Raw genomic sequence first — 18451 nt, 5'->3', positions numbered from 1 at the left:
ACAGTGTTGAAGGATAGCACTTTGCAGCATGCCAGCCTCTCAGTTAAAATATATATAAAATGTGTTTTTTTTTAATTCAGAAATGAAATAAAAATTGGGGGGGGGGTGGCAGAGAGCCTGGCAGACGCCCAGAAAGCTTTTTTAGCTCAGCTCTTATCTCATTAGTCAGCATAATGCAAAGGAAGAACTATATTTGCTGCTCATGTCTCTTGCTCAGCTGAAGGTCTGCGGTGTCGCAGCGGTCCCCTTTCTGATCAGGTTTGTTATACTTGTGGGAGGAACCAGTTTTTCACAGAGACAGGTTATCTCAGTAAGAGCCAGGCATGTGAAATAGGTGGGCTTCACATGGGCTGGAATCTAACTGCGGGCAACCCCCTCCATGCGCTGCTCTCTCTAGCCCTCCCCCCTGCCCCTTTTCCTCTGTCATAATGCTGGGCCTTCCGATGAGATGTTCCCACTCTTCTGTTTCCCCGCTCAGGTGGCCAATTCTGTTATGTCTCCAGAAGCTGCACTGATGTGGAAGATCGTCATACGTGCAACACGACAACCAAGGATGAAGAATGGCTGACTGTTACTGCTTGCTGCGGCACGGATGACTGTAATAGGGGGGATCTCACCCCTCCCTCTCCTCTGGATGAGTCCACCCTTTAGAAGGACAAGGTGTGTCTAACTCCTCTTTAATCTGTCACACCCCACACTCCTTCCACAGAAACTCCATTTTGCACACAACGCTAACCCATGGTGTGGTTTGTTGAAGTCTGGCTTGCGGTTGTCTCCGAACCCATCCCTGCAAACAAACCATGGGTTCTTAACCATCAACAAACCACAAACAGAAGCCATGATATGTTGCTGGCTTAAAGAGGTCTGGCTTGTTTAAACCATGGCTTGCTTGTGATGTCTGAACCTAGAACCGTGGCTTATTCCTGGCTTGTTTACACTGCTGTCTGCCCTGAAATGGAGGTGTCTGGCAAGAGCAGCCTGAAAACAAAACTGCTCTCATGGTTGGTAAAATGGGCAGGAGAGAAACCAGAAATAGGGGAAACAAACCATGGTTTGTTTGCTTATCTGCAAGTTAATTCATAGCTAGGTGGGAAACCACCTAACTATGGCAGTAAAGGGGGTGTTTGGGTGAAAGAGGAAGGGTGTGTGGCCAGATTGTGACCTCAGGAGGGCTGGATTTGACCCCTGGACCCGAGGTTCCTTACCCTTGGCTAAGGCAACAAACCATGTTTAATGGAAACCATGGCTTACCAATACGTGCAAATACAGCCATAGTTCTAATGCGTATGCACGCCTAAGCTACCAACCATCCCTCACTCTGTACTGGCTCAAAGAACACTGCAATTGTCATTTTGATGGCCTAGTTCCTAATTTGTTCTCAGGATATGCTCTTTGTTGAGAAGGAGATGGAAGAAAGAGTAAATATGCCTCACCCTGATTCACAGTGTCTGATGTTAAATGACTACCACAACCATTCTCCTTTACTGTGGTTTATGTCTGGGATTTACAACCTGAACTCCTACTTGGAGCCCCCCACCCCCACCCCCGTTCTACCTTTGAAGCTCTCCTCACAAACCCACTTTTTCCTTGAAGCCTCTGGTCCCAAAATGAAGCCTCGCTCTAGCCCTGGCCATGTGTCAGGGATGTATGGGGCTCACACGTGGACAAACGGGAGCAAAGCTTCATTGCTGGCTCAGCCCCTGGTGCAGTGAACATGGATGTCTTGGGAAGAGGCAGCAGCTTGTATAATGTCAGGGGTGAGGGTCAGCTTCTCATCCCTGCTCCCCCTTGTATATGTAAGCATATTTCTATGCTGCCTTCCAAAATAAAAATTCTCTTAAGGCAGCTGACAGTTAAGAACATAAGAAGAGCCATGATAGATCAGACCAAAGACCTATGTAGTCCAGCATTCTGTTCCCACAGGGGCCAACTCTGTGTGTGTGTGTGTGTGTGTGTGTATGAGAGAGAGAGAGAGATTGTGTGTGTGAGAGAGAGAGGTGGGTGGGTGAGTATGAGTGGGTGGATTTGAGTGAGTGGGTGTGCACATGGGTGCATGTGAGTGGGTTGTGTGAATGTAAATAGTGTGTGTGGTGAGACAGTGAATGTAGTGTGCGTGTGAGAGAGAGAGAGGGAGAGGGTGTGAATGTGCTGTGCTTGTGTGTATGTATGTGCCGGGGGGGGGGGTGTCTTGTCCCTGCCCCATAGCTCTGCAGGGGCCAATGCAGCCACCCAACCCACAGAGTTGCCCACCTGTGCCCTAGACCAACAAGCCTGAGCTGAAAAAGGAAGGGGCTGACCAGGCCTCAGAAAGCCCTTCAGCAGAGCCTTTCTCTTCATAGCCCTCATCAGCAGGGCTTATGAGGCTCCAATTAGCTCAAATGGTGGAGCGCTCACTTAGCATGCAAGAGGTAGTGGGATCGATGCCCGCGGTCTCCATCCCAAACAGGACTCTCTTCCTTCTGCTGTGCATAGAGCAAGGTCTTCTCAGATGGCATTCTGCATGGTGTCTCAGATCTGCCCCTCTTCTCCAGATGTTGAAGGCGGTGCTAACAGCAGAGAGCTTATTTTTTATACAACAGGCAACAGGATCAGCGCCCCCGTTCTCCATGGCATTTTGTGCCCCTTGGACAGGGCCAGCCCTACCATTAGGCAGAGTGAGGTGAACGTAGGTAGTAGTGGCGGGCCTCATAATTGCTCCTCCTGAACTGCCGAGCTGTTCCCTTCTGTCTGAGGACGGCTGTGTGTGCCACACAACCTCTCCTGGACCCCTTAGCCTAGCCTGTTGTCCTCAGGTGGGGCAGAAGACATTACCCCACTGCCAATGTTGAAGTAAAATACAACTGCCAGTCCAGCAGTCTTCTCTACGTGACATGGGAAGGGGGGGGTGTAGTGTAGTGGTGAGAGTGACGGACTGGGAGCCGGGAGATCCGGGTTCTAGTCCCCATTTGGCCATGGAAGCTCACTGGGTGACTTTGGGCCAGTCACAGACTCTCAGCCCAACCTACCTCATAGGGTTGTTGTTGTGAGGATACAACGGTGAGGAGGAGGATAATGTAAGCCGCCTTGAGTTCCTTGCGAGAGGGAGAAAGGCGGGGTATAAATGCAATAAATAAATAAATAAATAAATCTTGTCCTTCACCTCGGGCAGCAAAATGCCCTGGCTTTAGCTGCTTTGAGCCCCAAAGGGAGGAAACACCAGGCAGGCCCTTACCTAGCTTCCAATGGCCAGCATGGGGCTCAAACCCATGGCCTTAGTTTTATCAGCCCCACACTCTGACCAACTGAGCTAGCCACCCCACAGGGGAGGTGGGGCTGTGCCAGGGGTGTTTCTAGGTACCCAAAAGATTCAGGGCCCAGGTTCATAGGACACCAATCTGCAAATATAGAAAGAATTCCTAGGATTTATTTAAATTCCACAGAAGGCAAAGCCGCCCAATTAATCTCCCGTTGAAAGCACACCAAATAAAATAAATTATTTAATTAATTCGCACACCACCCCCCAAGTCATCCTAAATCAGTAGTTCTTCTTCAATTACAATTAACTTATGAACAATTAATTTGTGAAAAAATATGCAAAAAAGAGTGGCTGGTAAGGTTTTAAAAAAATAAAACAAACCCTTTCAATCCCACCCTCCATGCAATTGAGCTTTTTCAATGGGATTATGGGGGTGGGGTGGGGTGTTGCAGCATGTGAAGAGGGGAGGGTTAACCCTTCCCTCCCCAGCTGTGATCCCCCTTGAAAATCGCCCCTTGTGTGGCAATTGACCTAAGGAAAAACATTTCATTGGCATCAATGGACACTCAGGGCTCTGGGTAAAAGATCAGGGGCACTGGTAAATAGGTTCAGGGCTGTAGCCCCTTGGGCCCAGGCTGACCAACACCCTTGGGATGGGCTGTGTCTTCTTCTACCAGAGAGAGGGCTGGGGGAGGCAAAGGTGCAAAGTGCAGAAAAGGGCAACTAAAATGATCAAGGGGCTGGAGCAACTCCCCTGTGAGGGAAGGCCACAACAGCTGGGATTGTTGAGCTTGGAGAAAAGGGGGGTGAGTGGAGACATGATAGAGGTTCTATCTATAATTCTGTGCATAACAGAATTATGCACGGTGCGGAAAATGTGGATAGGGAGACATTTTTCTCCCTCTCATAATAGTAGAACCCAGTGCGGTCATCCCATGAAGCTGATTGGTGGGAGATTCAGGACAGATAAAGGAAGGACTTCTTCACACAGCACATATTAGGGATGGTGGAGAAATCTGCTGCAGACCCCAATAAGGCCAGATTTTCAAGAATCCAACCTGTGGATTCTCCAGCGGAATAGGTCCCCTCACCTCTGGGTCCACCGGTTTTCCTGCAGGACGGCTCTCCTCCATTCTAAACAGCACAATAGGCTAATGGCAGCCGCAAATTAGCCAACTGCAAGAAAATTACAGCCATAAATTGCGTAGTTTATGGCATTTGCAGCTGTAAAGCACTCCTTCTGTGTAAATTGTGGCGTACATTTACGTAGAAGGAAGTGCTTTACAGCCACAAATGCCGTAAACTACGCAATTTATGGCCATAATTTCACAACGATAGGCTAACGGTGGCCACCATTAGCCTTTTGCCCCGTTTAGAATCAAGGAGAGCCTTCCCATGAAATCCGATGGATGCAGTAAGGCTCCGGGGAAATCCACGGGGTCCCAAGCAGCCCGCTTTTCACCACAGTGGACACCTCCCCCCAGACCAGATGTCCCTGGCGCATAGTTAAACTATGGAATTCGTTACCACAAGACATAGTGATGGCCACCAATTTGGATGGCTTTAAAAGGGGGTTAGACAAATTCCTGAGAAGACTATCAATGGCAACTAGTCCTGATGGCTATGTGCTGTCTTGGGTACCAGAGGCAGTGAGCCCATGTACACCAGCTCCTGGGGAACATGGGTGAAAAGGCGCTGATGCACTGATGTCCTGCTTGTGGGTTTCCCATGGGCAGCTGGTTGGCCATTATGTGAAGAGAGTGCTGGACTAGATTGCCCCTTGGTCTGATCCAGCAGGGCTCTTTGTATGCTTCTTAAATTGTTAGCTGCCCTGGGATCATAAATCTATGCTGAAGGTGCAGGATATTGATACTTTCCTATGGAGGAGCATTGAACCATGTACCAGTCTGAAGTGGTACAGTCCAGACACCTAATTGAGAACCAGGTCATAGAATCATAGAATGGTGGGGTTGGAAGGGGCCTACAAGGCCATCGAGTCCAACCCCCTGCTCATTGCAGGAATGAGGAATCCAAGTCAGAGCATCCCTGACAGATGGCTGTCCAGCCTCGTCTTGAATGCCTCCAGCGTGGGAGAGCCCAACACCTCCCTAGGTCAGAGTTTCACAAGTGGCAGGGTGACCTAGATGATGCAAAAGAGGACAGGGCTCTTGCGCCTTGAATCGCTCTGTGCAAGAAAGAATTTCAGCCTGACAGGCGACGCCCGCTGAAATTCCCTCTTCTGTACAAGGATTACAAGCACAGGAGGAGCCCTGTCCTCCTTGGCACAGCCCACCCTCCAAGGGGTTAAATGTACAGAGCGCTGCCTCCTAGAGGGACCTAGGCGTTTGAGCCAGAGATGCTCTTTCCTGCTTCTTGTCCCGCCTCCGTTTGACAGCCCAGGGAGCAGTTGGGGTGTGCTCATGTGCGTGTCTACTTGTGCATGTTGCAGATTCCCAGGGTGAGGGCAATGCAGAGGCTGCAAGGAGCAGGTGAGTGAAAACAAGAAGGGGAGACCTGGATGCAGGGAAGGGGAGACCTGGATGCAGGGAAGGGGGGGGGTAAACAGCAGGAATCCATAGCTGGAGGGGCAGGGGGGAGGGAGGGAGAGGAAGGAAGGGTTAACTTGACACCCCAAATCCTTCTGCAATAGGGTGGCCACTCTAGGGGCTGCATGACAAGCAGAAAGCCAACTGATGCAATGCCCCTTCAGTGTAGTCCCATGCTGGGATGAAGAGATGCTTTACCAGTGGAATCTGCCTGGTGGAGACAAGCTTACCCTATAGATCAGTGGATACATGAGCTCTAACCACCCGCAGGGAGGACCAAAGCGACATGAAATGGCCTTTTATCACAAACATGTTTTGCGTGATGAACCTTTTTCATCATACTACATAGGTGAATCAGCTCATCGGTGCAATGCTGTCTGCGGTATCACCCAACAACATTTTGTGGACGGTGACTGTGAAAGTCATCATTGCTGTCTATACTGTTTGCATTTCAGTTCACTCTGACAACACAGGTCATATCTCCCCCCCACACACACACGTGTACATAAATCTGCCAATTTCAGGTTAACACTTCATGTATCTGATAAAGTCAGCAGTGTCCCCCAAAGTTTATGCCGGAATAAACTGGTTCGTCTTTAAGGTGCCACAAGGCTCTTTGTTGCTTTTGCTACAATGGACTAACACGGCTACCCACTTCTGGAAAATGAAATGACTTGTTGGTCCAGCCGTGCTAATATTTTCCCCTGTGACTGGCTGCTGTTCTCCAAGGTCTCCAGCAGGGACGAGTTCCTTTCCCAGGGTTGCTAATTGAAATTTGTTTAACTGGGGATGGCAGGGATTGAACCTGGGACCTTCTGCCTGCAAAGCACGTGCTGTGCCACGAGGTGGCAGGCCCTCCCCTGAAAGAAAAACTGAATTGAGAAAAAAGGATTCAGAAGATTGGAATGTGATGCTACCGTGGATGGCTATTTCCACCTGTCTGCAAAGCAGGGTTTTCTCCTTGTAAGCCCTATGCAAAGCAATCTCCTTTGCCTCAGACTCCAGTCGTGAAATAAGATACCCGTAGCCCATGCCTTGCCTCCCAACAGTGGCAAGAGGCCTTGGAAGTATAGAATAGTGCAGGGTGCAAATAAGGACCTCTAACCCAACTTGAGCGCCACTTTCTTGGTAGAAAGTTGGGGTACAATTCAAATAAATAAATGAGCCCTGACAATCGATATCATCCAGGCAATTTTGACTAAAAAATAAAATAGGGCACAGTACACACGGCTCTGCCTACAGATCCCCACATCATCATATCACAGCCATTGTCCTCATTGCAAGGTGCTGTCTGGTTTTGTCTGGTTCATATTCTTGCCAGATCCGCAATCCCTGTGTGGGGCGGAGGACTGAGCATTTATACGAAGGGTGGGGAAACTGTGACTCTCCAGATGTTGTTGGACTCCAAATGCCATCAGTCCCAATGGTCAGGGATGATGGGGGTTGTAGTCCAACATAATCTGGAGGGCCACGCATTCCCATTCCTGCTTTAGGGACAAGCTTAGGAGCAGCGGAGAACTGGTACAGTGCAACTTAGGGACAGGCAACTGGTCCCCAGCATAGCTCCTAACATGTGCAAAGCGCTCTTAAAGGGCTGATGCACAGGCAAAGGGCTCTTTAACTTCTTCCCCTCCAGTGTTCACACAACAGCAGATGCTTTGGCAAAGCCCTCCCTCCCCCTTACTATGCGCTTCAGCTGCTTGCTCCCACGTGCAGCCAACACCCAGGGAAATGGGAGCAAGAAACTGGGGCTGTGTCAAAGCCCCTGTTGCACTGCCCCCTGGGAAAAGGGGCTTAAAGAGCCCTTTGCACAGCCATTCAAAATGCAGTCGCCACTGGCAGGCACATCTTTTAACTGGTGAGCACCTGTATCAGGGCTGCCTGCTGCGGTCTCATATCAGAGAGAAAGATGTCAGCACCCACCATGCTCTCTTCCAGAATGCCTGGGAGCCTTGGAGAAACCCTGCTCAGCTGTTCCCCTTGCTCCTTTTCAAGCTCTTGGTCATACCATGCATGTTCTGTCCTAGCCACTGAATTCCCATAATGGCCTGATGAAGCCAGCCAGCCACTGTCATCCTTTACCCACCATCTCTCTCTGCCGCCACCTCCTCCTGTGCTCCGTTCCAGCATGCCTGGGATCCTTGGTGAATTCCTTCTTTGCCATTTCCCATGCTCCTTTTCAAGTCATTGGTTATGCAGTACATGCTATTTCTCAACTCTTGAAGTCCCATGGCCCCTCCAGATTTATTTATTTATTTATTTCTATACTGAGTTTCTCCACATGATCGGTTTATCCCAACACTGTACCACTGTTTCTACTTTCTTTTCAAGCACAGTCTCTTTACACTGGCTGCTTTTTTCTTGCTTAATTCCGCTTATTATCTTTCCATGGAGGGGAGGAGGCTCTTGTAAAAATTGCGATTGCTGTGAGACAAACCTTTACATGCTGCGGGTGACTCGTGAGGCTATCTTTGCGGTACTGCTGCTTTCCCTCCCCTTGCCGGTTACTGGTCGCTTCATTGTGATTGACATAGCTGCGCAGTAAGGGCAGACAGGAAACAAAAGAAACACCAGCTCCAGAGACATGGCTTTTGCTCTCGTTGCCCGGTGGAACGCTGGAATACCACCGTGCCATATCAGGGCAATGCCGCTCTGCCGTTGTGCTGTGCCAGGAAACAAGACAGAACGGCAAAGACGTGGCAGGGCAATGCTCCTACCCTGTCATCGTCACTGCCATCTTCATCTAACCACACACCCCTCAAACCCCCTACAGCCTCTCATTTCGCCATGGTACAAGCCCATGGTCTGGTGCTGGCGCTTTCATGGCATGACCACAGAAAACACTGCATTTTCCCTGTTATGAAATATAATGGGATTTGGAGGGGGAAAGGGCAGGAAAGCCACTGGAGGAGAACGATGTCATATAAAGCACCTGGAAAATTCTGTGCTTGGGGAATGACAAATGCACAATAAAACACAGATATAGAGATGTCCACCGCCCAATAGCTGAAGCTATCTGGGCGGTTCACAAAAATTAAAACCACAAAGTACAACATAAAACAATATAAAATGTGGAAGCTTAAAACTACAATATAAAAGTACAACCAGAATAAAACCTAGCAGCACTGCAGAGATTTAAAATACAGATTTAAAACAGCAGAGCTAAAAGACTAGAATGTTAAAATGCTGGGAAAAGAAAAAGGTCTTCACTTGGTGCAGAAAGGAGTACAACGTAGGTGCCAGGCAAACTTCTTCTTCTTCTTCTCATCAACATCACCATCATCGACAAATTTGAACCCCATCCTTCTGCTCACAGAGCACCCAGAGCAGCTGACAACACAGAAGAAATTCAATACTGTTAAAAAGATCAAAACAAAATAATTTTAAAACCATGCAATCTAAAAGCTCCCATTAAGATAAAAACCACTTTAAAACAGCAGTACGAATTGCATGGTAAAAGCCTGTTTTCAGTCTCTGTCTGTTGTTGTTTATTCGTTCAGTCGCTTCCGACTCTTCGTGACTTCACGGACCAGCCCACGCCAGAGCTTCCTGTCGGCTGTCGCCACCCCCAACTCCCCCAAGGTCGAGTCCGTCACCTCCAGAATATCATCCATCCATCTTGCCCTTGGTCGGCCCCTCTTCCTTTTGCCTTCCACTTTCCCTAGCATCAGCATCTTCTCCAGGGTATCCTGTCTTCTCATGATGTGGCCAAAGTACTTCAGTTTTGCCTTTAATGTCTACGAGACAGCAAAAAAGGAGCCTGCCTGACACACCACCATGTGGACTGTATTCCGGAGCTGCAGGGCCACCACAGAAAAGGCCCTTCTCTCTTACTTACTTACCTAATAGCCCAAGATGGAAACACAGAGCGTCCAGCCAACAGCTGATCTTAAAGGCAGTAGGGAAACTGTGGCCCTCTGGACATTGCTGGACTACAACTCCCATCATCCCTGACCATTGGCCATGCCATCTGGGACTGATGGCAGTGCAGTCCACGCCTGAGCCGCTCTCAAAGCACAGGAGCCCATAGACATATTGGAATATGTTCCGGTTGCCCTGAAAACTGGGCGACTGCTCTCCTCTTGGCTCCTTCCTGTTGTTCTTGGACAGGTAATTTGGCCCCCTTCTTCTACCTTACAGGCTAAGTTTCTGCAGGTCTTACACAGCCCTCACCCCACATGAGGTGAGAGAAAGTGTGTGTGGGGGTCTCTTCTCTGACCTGACATTGAGCTTCAGAGGCCCCCTGGAAGCAACAAGGCTTCTCGCGGCTACCAAGGGCCTCCAAAGTTTAGTGCAACACCACAGACATGACTCTGTCACTCTTGGCCCTTAACTTGGAAAAGTGGCTGGTTCAAGAGCAACCACAAATATTGTCTGGTTTAGCAAGACTTGGCAGTGTTTGTGGGGCCCCTGGTGTCATGTCTCTGCTTTTGTGGGAAGGCTGGGTGGACACAACACAATAACCCACACTCAGGGTTGAGTATGGGTTGAATGTGGGTTGTCATTGAACCGTGGATTGTTGAACCGTGGGTTGTGGTGTTGTCTGAACCCAGCTGTGCTAACAAACCATGGGTTGACAACCATGAGTAACACACAGTTACAACCCAACAACAAACCATGGGTTCTCTTCATGCATTGTTCATGGTTAACAAACCACAGTACAGGTGCTCACCAGTTAAGTGTGGTTAATTTAACTGCCACTTATTTTTGCTTGCCATTTCCCTACTTTTCTCTCATGGACACTGAATTCCATTTGCAGCGCAAAGGATAATGAAAATGGAGGAGCAGCAGCAGGAGCTGGATGGAGCTGAAAAGGGAGAGAAATCAGAGGTGGGACAAAGGGACCTTCCTGCTGCCCAGGCTGGGACCAGCATGGAGCTTCAGATGGGGACAGCTACACAACCAATCAAGCAGGAACGAGAGGAGGGCCTGCAGCAGTGCTGGGAAGCCCAGTGGCAGGAGTTCCTGAGGACCATGCAGGCCCCTTGCTTAGGATGGAGACCCCCACAGCTGCCTCTGCCCCCCTCAGGGGAGAGCCCAAAGGAATTCCAGATGGCCTTCAAGGGGGCAGCTGAGCCCTGCCTGTGGCCTAGAAGAGACCGTGCGACCCAGGTTCTGCCAGGCCTTCCCAGAGAAGCCCACGAGGCCTATGAAAGCCGCCTGGATTTCTCCATCCAAGTGAAAGAAGAGATTCCGGATGATGATGACCCTGGCAGCTTGGAGTCATGGCGCCAGCGCTTCAGGCGATTTTGCTACTGGGAGGCCGAAGGGCCTGGAGATGTGTGCAGGCAGCTCCAGGAGCTTTGCCGTCAGTGGCTGGAGCCAGAGAGACGCACCAAGGAAGAGATCCTGGAGCTGGTGGCACTGGAGCAGTTCCTGGCCATCCTGCCTGAGGATGTGCAGAGTTGCGTCAGGGAAGGCCGCCCGGACACCTGCGCAGAGGCAGTGGCCCTGGCAGAGGACTTCCTGGTGAGGCGACAAGGGGCCGAGAGAAGACGAAAAAGGCAGGTGAGGCCAATCCATGTTTGATAATCTCCTGCCTTCTCTAATCGCACAGCAGCCTCAGTCAACAGAGCCTCAGGAGAGTCTGTGCTGTGTGGACGGGCTGTTGCTCAGTGGCAGAGGCATGGCTTGCACGCAGATGGACCCTGATTCAGTCTTTTCCACGGAAAAGAGCCGTGGCCAGTCAGAATAGACAGTGCTACGCCAGATGGACAAATGTTTGCCTCAGTATGAGGCAGTTTCTTCTGTTCATCTCCATTGCACTCGAGCTGTTCGTTACCTCCATCAGCTGTCTGAGTATCAGAGGCAGTATGCCCATGTACGCCATCTGCTGGGGAACATGGGCCAGAGGGTCCTGTGGCGCTCGTGTCCTGCTTGTGGGTTTTCGAAGGGCAGCTGATTATAGTTTTTCCGAGGCCACAGTGTAAACAGAATGCTGGCCTAGATGGACCATTGGTCTGAGCCAGCGGGGCTTTTCATACGCTCTTAACAGGCTTGGGCAAACACTACGTTTTGCAGAAGTATACAAAATCTTTAAGAGAAAAACCTTAACATCCCCCCGCCCCCCTGTAATCACAAAACAGCATGATGAGGAATGAATGTATTAAGAACATAAGAGGAGCCGTGCTGGATCAGACCAAGGGTCCATCTAGTCCAGCACTCCGTTCACACAGTGGCCAACCAGCTGTCGACCAGGAACCCATAAACAGAAGATAAGTGCTGGTGTACACCAGAAACTGGTGTACATAGTCACTGCCTATGTGGCCATGCTATGCTGACCGCTGGGTGGGAAATTGGGGTGGAGGGAGCAGAATGGAATGGGGTGGCAGCCTGAAGAGCAGCACTCTATGCTGCAACATTTTGTTGCAGGTCCCACTTGTTTTGTTTGAATGCCATGTTGTTGTTATTGTTGTTATTATTATTAAAATTTCTATACTGCCCCATAGTTGACGCTCTCTGAGCAGTTTACAAAGATTAAAAACCATTAAAAATTATACAAAGTGTTAAACCGCTTTCATAAAACATATACACAGACAGCACACACAGAGACAATATATATCTAAAAACAATTTTAACAATGAACCATAAGACAAATCCAGGATGTGATTAAAACTCATCATACACTGCCAAATGCCTTAATGAAAAGAAAGGTCTTAACCCGGCATCGAAAAGATAAGAATGTTGGCACCAGGCGGGCCTCATCAGGGAGATCATTCCATAATTAGGGGGCCACCACAGAGAAAGCTGCCTTCTGAGCCTCGCTCAGAGGAGTCACCTGGAGGAGGGCCTTAGATGCTGAACATAGTGTATGGGTAGGTTCGTGCTGGGAGAGGCGCTCCGTCAGGTATTGTGGCTCCGCATATGACTTCTCCGGAACCACAAGGGTCATGGGCATCATGGTTGCTGGATGGCTTCAGGGCCATTGCAGAAGATTAGTAGGTGCAATTTAGTGGGTTAAGATGGAAAGTGTTTTGCCTGCTTAATCACACACACACACACACACACACACACACTTTATTACTTTTCCAAAGATAAAGACAAAAAAACAAGCAAACAGGAAAGAAAAGGAAATTACATAGTTTATGTCTAGTTCTTAACAGAGGATGGTACATTTACCATATTTTCCCCCTTTACGAACAAAAATATGGGTGGAATCCACCGGCTGCTTGGATGTATCGTTCTTCATAACAGCAAATTATATTTAGCCTTTTTTCTGTAATTTGAGGAAAAGCTTTGACAGACATTGCTGCATATGTCCCTGATTTGTGTATGAAACAAAACCATATGGTATTGTAGAAAAATCAGATATTTTAACTTTGCCTTTAGCTGATTTCAGTTGATGTGTCAGTTTTTCTGCCATGGCTCTTTGCCACAGCTGCATGTACCAAAACTCCAACATTAGAAGTTCTGCAGTTTTCCAACTTTTCGCTGCCATGACCCTAGGAGCTGCCATCAAGCATGAACATGATGAATTCCTCAGATGTCGCTGATGCATTTTCTCCCCATATCATTAACAGAGCCAATGCCACTGTGACATAGATTGTTTGATGTGCAATGTAAATTTCTGTGCATCAAGTAGCGGCCGTTAAAGAAAATGGGGGCAACCCTAGGTAAAAATGAAACCCTGCCTTGCTTTCTCCTTCTCATGACAGGTAGTGAGAGGGGCCAATTTGTGTCTTTGGGTCCCAAATTGTATCCCTATGTTTGTTTTCAGGTGCCTGAGGCTATGGAAGGGATGGTTGCTAATTCCCATGACACACAGCAGGATTCACCTGACACAATGAAGATGCAGCCTACCATGGAGGACAAACAGGAGTGTGAAGGGGCGGCCTGCTTGTTCCGTAAGTCATGGTACAGAGCCTGGATTGGCGACAAGAGCTTACATTTCAATAACGTCTGATACATTCCGAGATTGTTCAGTTTAGGGGGGTGAGGGTCCTTAGCTCAGTGGTAGAGTGCATGTAAAAGCTCCCTGGTTCTTGGTGCCCTTGAGAGGCCGGCTACTGGGGAGAGGGCCTTTTTGGTGGTGGCATCCTGGCTGCATAACGCTCTCGTAGAATCATAGAATAATAGGGTTAGAAGGGGCCTACAAGACCATCACGCCCAACCCCCTGCTCAATGCAGAAATCCAAGTCAAAGCATCTCTGACAGATGGCTGTCCAGCTTCATCTTGAATGCCTCCAGTGTGGGTCTCTTGAATGCCTCCCCAGAGAGGCTCACCTGGCACTTACTTTGAGGTCTTTTCCATGTCAGGGGAAGACCTTTTTATTTTCCCAGGTCTTTCAAACTCTTAAATTTTAAATCTGAAATCTGCATTATTTATTTATTGGTTATATTTTATGGTTTACTAGCGAACAGACCCGGCTTCACATGAGTTGGAACAGCCCATAGTTGGATACAGTGAAGCCTTCAAGCAAACTTACACAGTTGTCAGATTTGAATGCTTTGTGCTCACCCCATCTGAGTGAAGCCATGCCCACTAGCACCCCTAGCCAAGGTCCCTGCCATGGTGCACTCCTACAGCCACCTGAGAGAAGGGTCTGTCCACTCCAGTCCCCTGAGGGTGTGCCTGCCCTACAGTAGTGGGGCAGGAGAAGCCATATAACGCTGTCCGTCAGCCTACTGATCTCCCCTGGCTTTAAACTCTTATCAACCACAAATCTGTGTACTAGTTAGGGACATCTGCCCCTAGTAACTGAAAAAGTTGCTGCACACATAAACATTAAAATTAATGCGTTGTAAAAACAATGTAACTTCAAGGGGCACAGCCGTAGGGTCTCCTTTGTATGCATGCTAACTTCCAGGTGCCTAGATTTCACAGTCTTGGTGCTATGGTGTGGATGGATGACACCTTCTTTTATTATAATAGGTAGTTGCATTTTATTGTCATTGTAAGCTGCCCAGGGAACTTGGTTATTGGGCAGTGTGATGGCCGAGTGGTAACTGTTCCAGCACTAACCCTGCAGGGCACATGCCAGCGACATCCTCCTGGCTTTTTCCCTTCCTGCTGCCTCCACACACTCTCAGTCAGGGCGAGAGCACTTTCCCCGATGTAAGCCGCCTTTACTCAGAAGTCAAGCAGACTCTCAGCCTAGCTCCTAGTCTCCGGCCGTGTTTCTGGAATGGGACAGGTTAGTGGATCTCCCTTCTACAGAGCACTCCAAGCTGCATCTCATCCCAATGGATGCATTAAGCTGATTAGGTTTATCTTGTAGCAATGACTTCTCAAAGCTGGTTATGATTCTGTCATCATTCACTTTGTTTCAGTGGCTGATGGACCAGATGGTGAGGCCGGGCAGAAGAACATTCAGTGGGAGAGACTTGAGCAAGCAGAATTCAACGGGATGCCCTTGGGAACAGCCAACGGGACTGTACTCCTCCTTCCTGAGTTGGGAGAGATGTGTGAAAGCCCATGGGAATCGCTAAGGCTCATAGGAAGTGATTCAGGAATGAAAGTGAGGGAAGTCTCTTCTCTTGGGGAAAGCAAAGACGATATCAGCGAGAGCACTTTCCAAGAACCAATCCACCAGCATAAGGGAAAGGTGACAGACATTGATCATGCAGTAAACCTCAGCCAAACCTCTCTTACTGTTAAGAATCAGATGCTGGACAGTCTTGACAAGCCATATAAGTGCTCAGATTGTGGGAGAGGCTTCCATCAGAAACCATATCTTAAAGTACACGAAAGAACCCACACGGGGGAGAAACCTTACAAGTGCTTAGACTGTGGGAAATCATTCAATCGAAGAACTGGGCTTTGCAGCCATCAGAGAGTCCACACAGGAGAAAAACCATACCGATGTTCCTACTGTGGGAAATGTTTCACAGGGACTGGGAGCCTTAAGGAACATGAAAGGACCCACACCGGAGAGAAACCCCATAAATGCTTATACTGCGGGAAATCCTTCAATCGGCGGGGTGTCCTTTGTAAACATAAGAGACTCCACACAGGGGAAAAGCCGTACAGATGCTTGTATTGTGGGAAAAACTTCAGCCAGCAGTCACACCTGATTTCGCACGAGAGGACCCACACGGGAGAGAAACCCTACAAATGCTTGGACTGTGGGAAATCTTTCTGTCAGAGCAACGACCTCTCCCGACATCAGAAAATCCACAAAGGCGAGAAACCACATAAATGTGGTGAGTGTGGGGAATGCTTCTATCAGAGAGTGTACCTGGTCAGGCATCAGAGGACCCACACGGGAGAGAAACCATACGAATGCTCAGACTGTGGGAAGAACTTCTATCAACAAGCGCACCTTAATGCCCACAAGAAAATCCACACAGAAGAAAGACCGTACCACTGCTTTGAGTGTGGGAAATCTTTCCGCCAGAGCTCCAATCTTCGTAGACATCAGAGTGTCCACAATGGTGAAAAACCGCATAAATGTCTAGAGTGTGGGGAATGTTTCTACCAGAGAGCATATCTCATCTGGCACGAGAGGACCCACATGGGAGAGAAACGGCATGAATGCTTGGACTGCGGGAAGAGCTTCTATCAACAAGCACACCTTAATGCACACATGGAAATCCACACAGAAGAAAGATCGTACCGCTGCTTTGAGTGTGGGAAATCTTTCTGCCAGAACTCCGATCTTTGTAGACATCAGAGCCTCCACAATGGCGAAAAACAACATCAGTGCCCAGAGTGTGGGAAAAGCTTCTATCACAGAGCATACCTAATGAGGCATGTGACAACCCACATGTGAGACAAGGCCGTAGAACTGTTTCGCTTTTCCCACTGCAGAAGGGTGGAGGAAAGCTTTCCATGAGCATGCTGATCTTTATATATCATGCAAATATCCATTGAGACTATGGGGAAAGCAGTGTTAGCACATTCATCTAGATTCAGTCATCGTAAGCCTTGGTGGGCTGTACGAAAACCTAAAGTTGCTGATTTCCTTTCTTCTCTTAAAAATAAAGAAGTATGAAAAGACCAAAATATTAATGAAGTATACATGCGGAAAGAACTTGTACCAGGGCTGCCTTGTGTTCTAGTGATTGTGCCATACAACTGCAGAATCTGGTAGCCGGTGAAATATTCACCATCCGAAGTCTCCTGTTGCCTAGCTGTTTGTCAGGAGCGCCCTGGTGGCCCCTTTCAGTAGACTCCAATAGTCAACTCAAGACACGGACGAGAGGATTATTTTCAAGGCTTTAATCCTTTTACAACTTAATGACTCTTTCAGATGCTAATCACCAGCGACTAAAGCAAGGAACAGCAGAGTGGCCTAAGCTTCGAATAGGCAGTTGATCCCCAAGAGAGTCACTTGAAGACCCAGAACTTATGGGCTAGGGAGAGATCCTCTCTCTTTCCCTTGGGTCCACGGGAGGTGGCCGTTGCTTGCATGCTAAACGGGCGCTACGCCTCCTTTCCGCGCCCTCCATCGCTCGTCGCTCCCTGCGTCTGCGTTGAGCATCTAGCAAGCCTTGTTCCTGCGCTTTCTCACTGCTAGGATCACTATCTATCTCAGGAATGCCGGCAGGAGGAATCTCTGCCAGCTGCTGTGCCTGTGAGGGATGAGCTGGCTCCTCTCCCACGGATCACTGTTCCTCATCAGAATTGTTCTGGGGCTCTATGGGCTCAGTTTCCACCCTGACACTGTTGTCGTTTTTCGTTTGTTTGTTTAAACTTTTGTTTCTAGGCTCTTAGCCTGTGAAAATATATGTGAAACTTCATAGTACCAGCCACGGGCAGTCTCAGAAGCCAAGATGGTGAGGGTGCAAGTTGCAGTGGATATCATTATCATCTCTATACACCTTATTTGCTAAAATACAAAGGAGGCAGTGCACAGTAATGTAAAACAATAATGCCTTAAAGCAATCAGAATAAGAACTTTAAAAGCAGTAAAACGTTCAAACATTCAAACAGCTTTCATCGTTTAAAAGGCTCAATTAATAAGATGTGCCTTCACACCCTTTCTAAAAGCAGGGGAAAGGGGCAGAGATCGAATGGGAGATCGATATTGGCTTGGGTCCTAAGATAAGTTAATGTAGGCTACAATCCTCTATCCACTTACCTGGGAGTAAGCCCAATGGAACTCAGTGGGACTTACTTTGGTGTAGACATGAATAGGATTGCATTGTCTGGGTAGACATGATTAGGGTTATACCATCTTGAGTAGACATGAACAGGATTGCGCTGCCAAGGAAGTTCACTGAAAGGAAAGTTTCCTGTCATGATCGCACCCCGGTCCATGCCCCCTGATAAGCTTCTCTGGAGGGCTGCGGAGGGGACCCACCTGAACAATGTGGGATGGGGCACAGGGGGCTGCTTCTCTTACTCCAGCAGCCCCTCATGCCCAGGGCCAGAGGCAGCGTCTGGCATCCTCAGGCAGCTGCCAGAGCCCCCCAAACCCCTGCCAGGGCAAACAGCTGATGCCTGGCCTGGCTCCCCTTAATTCTTTTTTCTTGTAGTGATACTGTAAGCGATGCCAGACAGCTAGATCTAGCCACCCTTTTAATTTCCCACAATGCTGCTGACCTAGCATCCCCCTGGAGCATTGTGGGAAATTAAAAGTGCAGCTAGGCCTAGCTGCCCAGCGCAGATACCACAGCCAGGTGATCTCGCCAGGGCCCACTGACAGAGGAGGGGGCTCGCCAGAGGGCATTTTGCTCAGGGTCCCCTCAAACCTGGATTTGGCCCTGCTCATGTTATATTCCGTGT

The 18451-nt window shown here is 48.8% G+C and overlaps 1 protein-coding gene across 1 annotated transcript; it reads left to right on the top strand.

Moving 5' to 3' along the window:
* The first annotated feature begins 5610 nt into the window (after nt 1-5610).
* On the top strand, nt 5611-17657 carry LOC146355851 (uncharacterized). The gene is made up of 4 exons (XM_084830734.1): nt 5611-5724; nt 10541-11289; nt 13499-13625; nt 15052-17657. The coding sequence occupies exons 1-4, from the start codon at nt 5676-5678 to the stop codon at nt 16491-16493; spliced, it is 2367 nt and encodes a 788-aa protein (XP_084686860.1). The 5' UTR covers nt 5611-5675; the 3' UTR covers nt 16494-17657.
* The last annotated feature ends 794 nt before the right edge of the window (nt 17658-18451 follow it).

The sequence above is a fragment of the Heloderma suspectum genome, chromosome 2 (assembly GCF_057233095.1).
Source record: "Heloderma suspectum isolate Gila_16-S chromosome 2, 16-S_ref, whole genome shotgun sequence".
NCBI classification, from domain to species: Eukaryota; Metazoa; Chordata; class Lepidosauria; order Squamata; family Helodermatidae; genus Heloderma; species Heloderma suspectum.
This window is presented reverse-complemented; position numbering and strand designations above follow the sequence as displayed.